The sequence below is a fragment of the Contarinia nasturtii genome, unplaced genomic scaffold (genome assembly GCF_009176525.2).
Source record: "Contarinia nasturtii isolate CC-2019 unplaced genomic scaffold, AAFC_CNas_1.1 Cnas_scaffold_2630, whole genome shotgun sequence".
Classification (NCBI taxonomy): domain Eukaryota; kingdom Metazoa; phylum Arthropoda; class Insecta; order Diptera; family Cecidomyiidae; genus Contarinia; species Contarinia nasturtii.
In genome coordinates, this window is record NW_022199950.1 from 1 (window position 1) to 8,027 (window position 8,027).

Below are 8,027 nucleotides of genomic sequence, written 5' to 3' on the forward strand. Positions count from 1 at the left end.
TAATAAATAGAAATTTATTTATTTATAATTCTAATAGAATGAATTTGAAAAAATAAATAGAATCATTTATATGAAATAAAAATAATTCTAATTTGAAATAATACGATTTTGTTAGGTTCCCATAGAATGGTGTGAGTATTTATAATTTAGTTGTATTATTTTTTATGCTTTATGTGTGTGTACAATGATTTTTAATTGATTTAATTTCAATTTGATTTACTTGAATGATTTTTAATACAATTTTTGTGTTGAAACTATAACATTCAAATACATTCCAAATTATTGAAATAAATTTGATTTTTGCATCTAATTCACACTAAAATCAGATGGCGCTCATTAGCGAGATTCGCAAAAAAAAGTCTCCAATCTCATATACGTCAACCCCCCTTGATTAAAGTCATTATACAAGAATCGATAAGAACATACAAAACATATAAAGAAGAATAAACATACAATTGACAAAGAGAATAAACATAAGAAATAAACAATGAGTTAAGTGGAATAAAAAACACAATTAAGTTCATGCGTAAATTAATTTACATTGGTTTGTTCGTCATCGATCAGTTCTGTATGTTCTTCGTTTTGACCATACGTTTTTTTCTTGTAGTATGCTACTTGTACTTGTAAACGTTTGATTTCAGCAGATTTGTTTCGACATATTTCTTTGAATCTCATTATCTGGACTTCGTTGCGCAAAAATCGAGCGTAATCTTCTGTGCTAATTGTGACAGTTGATGATGGTCCAAGTAAAAGGAGAAATACAAATTAATTCCACAGAATAAAAACGTAACAAATATATATTTCAACTTACTTTTGTGATTTGGGTGTTGAAATATCTGAAACTTTAGGAACTGTGACAATTGGAATTTCATTTTCCTTCTCTGTTGTCACCTTTTGCGTCAACACATTCTTCTGTTTCGGAATTGAAATGAGATCAACGACAGGTAGCATCTGTTGGTTTAAATTCGTCAAGTCTGTTTCTGGTTGTTGTACTTCTGCTATTTGCATTTCCATATCAATTTCTTGGACATGACTAATAATCAATATAGAATTATACAAATGTTATCAAAGTGATATATTGATTATAATGTTCTTACTTTTGCAATGCGTTTGGTGAATTATGTGAACCATCAATAACTGATTGTGTTGGTTCCAAAACCGGCTCAACGTTAAGCGATATTGACATTGGTTGATGATCTTCTGGTTCTACAAACACAAGTTCTCCAACGGAGCTACATATAGACAATTGAAAAAAATGAATAAATACAATAATATGTTGAATGAATTGAATTGAGGAATATCGGTCAATTTACGTCGGAAAAAATGTAGGAACTGTTCCTTTTACTAAGGTTGTTCGTTTTCCATTACAAATAATTTTTTTGGGATCAAAATGAATGGCACAAATGGGATAAGACGCAGGTAAATTATCAAAAGATTGGTGCTGTTGTATTTGGTTTATCCACGCTTGGCGAAGATACGGTTCATGTGGAACACTATAATAAGAAAAATCCAAATAATATTTACTTTTAATGGAAAATAATATAAAATTTGGATACACTTATTTGAAAAATGTTAGTTTTCCTTTTTTTGTTTTGCAATTTAAAATTTTACAATTCCCCATATTATTGTTTTTAACAACTTTTTTACAAAATGTTTCACCCAAACAAATGACTCACTCATAATAAATAACAACACTATTGAGTGACGTTTCATGACAATGCCAAAACGTCAAACTCACATGAGCGTAGACAGACGGCGTATGCGTGTAATGCACAGGCATAAGACCATGATAATATTGCCATCCGCATATATATGAATAGTGATGGGGGAGACACATCTAGTAGTGACAATGGAAGTTTTTTAGCGATGAATACTATGACAGTTATGAAAGCAGTGAAGATTTTGATATTGGGGCTGAAAGTGATGAAGATGATGCGATGGAAGTAGATCTACAACCCACGTACTTATGGGATCAAATCGATTGTCTCCACGTTGAAGATGTCTTCAGCGATATAAATAGCGAAGATTTTGATGAAGCTGAACGAGATATGGCGGATCTATTATTTGGTGATCGTGATATACAATGGGAGTATTATTGGAAGTATAAATTAAAACGTAAGGATTCGTATCTAACTTCATATCTATCACACATGCAATTGTTTGGACAGTGAAAGCTGTTGTATCTTAAAGAGCGTCAAAAAATCTACTAAATTCGATCTGTCAAAGTGAAAACACTTCTGCACACACAAGTTTTTTATTGCGATTAAAATGTCGAATAACGTTCCAGCAAAATAGCATTCCTGCTGGAACCGGGTGAAACAGTCTGAACAGAATTGGAAATGTGGACCACGATTCACTTCGACAAGCATAAAAACATCTTACCGAAATGGCAACGTTTCGTGTAACATTAAACACATTCAGTGCGTCACATTCAGCTCGGCACATTCACTTTTTGCACATTCAGTTCGGCAGTGCCGCTCACACACAACAGTCGCGTTCGCCTAAGCATTAACATAGCATCGATTAGTCATTTATACACTTATTCGTTTCATTTTCAAATCAATCTATTTTCAAACATTATTATCATTTTTGCATTATTATTATATATTAAAATTAAAGTAATTAAGATCTATTTGTTACATCGAAGTATTTTATTTACGGAAAACCCCATATTGAATGTTGTCTGAACATTTTGGCGCCCGAAGGGGGACCCACACAAATAGTTTAGCATAAAGTGATATTCGCATTAGACAGTGACATTGAAATAACATTGAGACTTAGTGATTTTCATATGCGCAATCGAAGTACAATTTTCGATCGAAATCATGCCTACCGATTCAGCAAATAATACATCACTGTTTGAAAATGCATACGGTCCAGATGAATTAATTAAATTGCAAATGGATCGTCTTGAACAATTAAAAAGAATCAAGACAAATTTCGGTAAAACCGCAGCAGACAAACGAACGGTAAATTTATTCGCAACACGAGTAGAACAGCTGAGTCAGCTGTATGAGTGTTTTACACAGACGCACAAAGTCATTGTGTGCACGGCCGCTTCGACAGACGACGACTATTTCAAAAAACACATTGCTATTGAATTCGAAGAATTGTACGTCGACACGTATTGTGAGGTGACCGACACGCGCGATAAAAAATTCCCATCGTTAGCAACTGTAACGGGATCCGTGCAAACCGCACCATCGAATTTTCATCAAAATGTTTCGTCAGTAAACTATCCAGAAATACCAAACCCTACATTCTCAGGCAATTTCAGCGATTGGCCAGAGTTTTTTGATACATTTAATCGATTAATTCATCAAAATATTCAACTTAATCCTGTACAAAAATTCTATTTTTTGAAAAAAGGTATTCCATCACATAGTGACACAGACATACATAAAATGCAACTCACGGAAGCAAACTACGCAACGGCTTGGGATATTTTAACCAAACGGTACAACAATCCGCGTGTTTTACATTCAAACCAAATGCATGAGATATTTTCGTTGCCGTTAGTTTTAAAGGAAAGGTCATCTGATATCAAACATTTATTAAATACCGCTACGGTTTGTATTAACGAATTACGTCGTTTAGAAATTCCAATTGATACATGCGATCATTGGCTTGCATATTTGTTCACAACAAAATTACCGAAAGAGACTCAACAGGCATGGGAATATTCATTGGGCAGTAGTACTGACATTCCAAGATTTACTGATTTAGAAACGTTTTTGAACAACCGTATAGTTACAATCGATGCAATTGAAAATCGAAATAATGTTAATGCTGCAATGAAATCGAATGAAACTGCAAAATCTAGTCATTTTTCGGCTGATGCCAAATCATCGAAAAAATCACAATCCATTGAGCAAAAAACGTTCCATACTGTTACAAAATCATCGAACCATGACAAATGTTCATTGTGTAATGGTGCACACGTTATTCGAAAATGTCAGAATTTTCTTTCAAAGGATAGTTTTGAACGGAAAGTCATAGTAGAGCAGCACAGACTCTGTATGAATTGCCTGAGCAAATCGCATTTCGTTTCGAAGTGTCCCAGCGCTACGAATTGCCAAGTATGTGGCCAAAGACATCACACTTTGCTACACTTCACATTCAGCCCGTCGAACGCATCAAACGGAAATGAAACTCAGCAACCTAGTACCAGTAATACTAAATCACTTAAAACATACACTACTAATCTCGTTTTAGATAAGTCATCAGAACCGACGGAAGTTTTATTAGAAACTGCCTTGGTACCAGTCGTCAACGTAGACACTGGTAAAAGTATGATTTTACGCGCGCTTGTGGATCAATGTTCAACGGGCACTATTGTATCGCAACGTGCTTCAACCGCTTTAGGACTAAAACGGAAACCAATTGTCGCCAGCATTACTGGTGTGGCAGACAGCAATAACTCTAGTGATGAGTTCGTCAGTTTTGAGCTGAGATCAAATCTCAATCCACATTTCACTGCTTTTGTTGAAATGGCGTTGGTAATGAAGACCGTCACGTCTAATTTGCCAAGCAAAACACTCAAACCACAAAATTGGCCACACATTCAAGGTTTTGTGTTGGCTGATCCGACCAAAGCACGGCAGTGACAAAAAATGACCGACGCGCTCGCATCGGTTGCCAGATGAACTATAGCAACCCTATTGGTTGCTGGTACAAATTTGTGCCATTGTTGAGCACAAATTTGTGCCATTATTCAATGCTGCGTTGCCCAACTGTCACTACTGCCATGCTTTGGATCCGACTTATTTCAACACAAACAAAATTGATTTGCTCATTGGGGCAGAAATGTCAGCCGCCATTCTGTTGCCAGACATGCGAATCGGTCATTTGGAGCATCCGGTAGCACAAAATTCGCACTTCGGCTGGATTTTGTGGGGCAGAACCACAGCACCAGCTAATACTGCCATCCATCCAATTACCATTCAATGCCATCACACAACAATCAATCCAAATTTAGATACACTTGTCAAGCAATTTTTCGATTCGGAGCAAGTTCCAGAGGAGCGTTGTCTCACCGAAGAAGAACAATGGTTTGTTAAATTCTTCAATCAAACGTGCACTCGTCAACCGACAGGAAAATACATGGTACGACTACCAATAAAAACACTTTTCGATCCGAATCAGACGTTGGGTCGATCAAAACAGATAGCTCTCAGAAGATTTCAACAATTGGAAAGGCGTTTACAACGAACCGATGGACTAATGGAACGCTATTCTGCAGGTATAAATGATTATTTTGAATTAAATCAAATTGTTCCCGCTATCTCTTCAGAAGATGATCACTGTACTGTGACCGAAACCAATAAGCCAACCGTTACTGCTTGTTATTTACCTCATCACCCTGTGATTCGAGAAGACAGTTTGACAACTAAGCTTCGTGTTGTTTACGATGCATCCGCAAGCACTTCAAATGGAAAATCTCTTAATGATATTCTGTGCATCGGGCCAGCATTACAAAATGAACTACCAGCTGTTATTCTGAATTGGCGAACGTATGAGTTTGTATTCATAGCTGATATTCAAAAAATGTATCGATGCATCGACATGCACCCAGATGACATTGCATACCAAACAATTCTCTGGCGCAACAAAACTGGTGACATTCAGGAATTTTGCTTGACCACAGTCACTTTTGGTACTGGTGCAGCACCATGTCTTGCAATTAGTGTCGTTCACCGTATTGCTGATGACGAAAAGGAACGATATCCATTAGCTGAAGAAGTACTGAAGAAGGAAATGTACGTCGATGACGTACAGTCGGGGGGAAGTTCCATCGAAATCGCCATTCAAAAAAGAGATCAGGTAAAGGCAGCACTTGCATCAGCTGGTATGGAATTGAGAAAATGGGCAAGTAATCATCCAGCCTTGCTTGATTCAATTCCAATCGAACATCAATGCAGTAGCACATTGCTCTCAATGGACAGCAACGAAACAATCAAAACGCTTGGTATGTATTGGCAACCAAATGGAGACATATTCAAGTTTAAATTGAGATTCGATGTGCCTACATCGGTCACAAAACGGTCGGTGCTATCAACGGTGGCACGTCTTTATGATCCATTAGGATTCATTACTCCAGTCATCGTGACAGCAAAAATCATTCTGAAACGTATTTGGAATTTTCAACGCGAGTCGTCTGAAAAAGCACTCAAATGGGATGACAATGTGCCGGAGCCCATTCAGAGTGAATGGCTACATTTCATCAACGAGTTACCGTCAATTGATCAAATATCCGTTCCAAGATGGATAGACTATTCACCGCATGATATTCAATCAATTCAACTACATACCTTTTGTGATGGTGCAACAACTGCATTTTCAGCAAATGTATACATTCGAATTCAATACAACAACGGAATGGTGTACACACATCTTCTCATCGCAAAAGGCAAAGTAACACCAACAAAACCAATAACAATTCCACGAGTAGAATTGTGCGGCGCCGAATTGGCATCACGATTAGCATCATGGGCAAAGAAAAATCTTCGTTTGAACGTCAATGAAATTCCGATGTATTTCTGGTGCGACGCTACAATCGTGTTGCATTGGATCAAAGGAGATATTTCCCGATGGAAAACGTTTGTTGCAAATCGGGTGAGTAAAATATTATCAAAATCATCATCATTGTTTTGGAATCATGTAGATACCAAGGAAAATCCGGCTGATTGTGCAACTCGAGGGCTTACACCATCGCAATTGAAAGATTTTGGTTTGTGGTGGAACGGTCCGGACTGGCTATTACATTCAAATACACAATGGCCACAATTTAATATCAATGATCACTCATTCGATGACATAACTCTTGAAGCTAAATCAACAAAGATTCACGTTCACGCTACAATCACAAGTGAATCTCTTATTTATTATTATTCGTCGTTAACGAAATTGGTTCGCATCACTGCTTGGATTCTACGCTACACTTTTAATGCGCGCAAGCCGAATCAGTCACATCGTCGGTCAGGTGCACTTTCAGTCATCGAATTACAAGAAAGTCTATTCAAGCTGATTCAGCTAGTTCAAGCCGAAGCATTTGGAAAGGAAATTTCGTGTATCCAATCGAGTGAACCATTCCCCACAAAATCGAAAATTCGTGGTTTGGCTCCAATCATCGATAAGTCAAACATACTACGTGTACGGGGCAGATTACAACGATCAAATTTGCCTTATCGTCAAAAGCATCCTATCATCATACCAAATAAGCATCATTTTACTCGTCTTTTGATTGATAATTCACATCAAACCACTTTGCATGGTGGTACAACACTAACATTGTCGCATCTTCGTCAAAAATTTTGGGTCATCAATGGGCGACAAACCGTCGGCTCACAAATTAGGAAATGCATTATATGTTTTCGTAATAAGCCTGAATTAGCAACTCAAATGATGGGAAATTTACCTTATCATCGTGTTAATCCATCAAAACCATTTTCAGCAACTGGTATAGATTATACTGGTGCAATTGAATTAAAGTCATCACGATTTCGTGGCAACACCACGTACAAAGGATACATAGTCATTTTCATTTGCCTCGCAACAAAGGCAATTCATTTGGAAGCCGCTACCGGTATGTCAACCGAACATTTTTTAATGGCATTACATCGTTTTATTGGTCGACGTGGTATATGTCGCGACATATTCAGCGACAATGGCACAAATTTCGTCGGTGCGGATAACTTAATTAATCCAAAGGTTTTCACTGAATCAGTCAAAAAGGATATAGTGCCGAAATTAGCTGAAAAAGGAATACAATGGCACTGTGGCAGCTTCACTGCTATTAAAATTTGGTACTAAATATTACCAGATGCATAAAAACAAATGAAACACATTGTCAAATTTCTGTCACAATTATAGTAGTTTTTTGGTAGCGAGTGACGGAACGAAAATTGGATCGCTCTCTTATCGATTGACCGCCGTCCAGTGAACATCGTAGCGCATCGTCCGCACCCGCACGCATTAGATAGAACTACGCAGCTGTAATCCATCATACGATTCATTAAATAATATTT

General features: G+C 37.1%; 1 protein-coding gene across 1 annotated transcript; it reads left to right on the forward strand.

The window, feature by feature from the left end:
• The first annotated feature begins 4,806 nt into the window (after positions 1–4,806).
• On the forward strand, positions 4,807–7,812 carry LOC116348687. The gene has a single exon (XM_031779754.1). The coding sequence runs from the start codon at positions 4,807–4,809 to the stop codon at positions 7,810–7,812; it is 3,006 nt and encodes a 1,001-aa protein (XP_031635614.1).
• The last annotated feature ends 215 nt before the right edge of the window (positions 7,813–8,027 follow it).

Excerpts from the sequence above, each read along its gene's own strand:
- LOC116348687 (XM_031779754.1), top strand. The coding sequence starts at position 4,807 with ATGTCAGCCGCCATTCTGTTGCCAGACATGCGAATCGGTCATTTGGAG.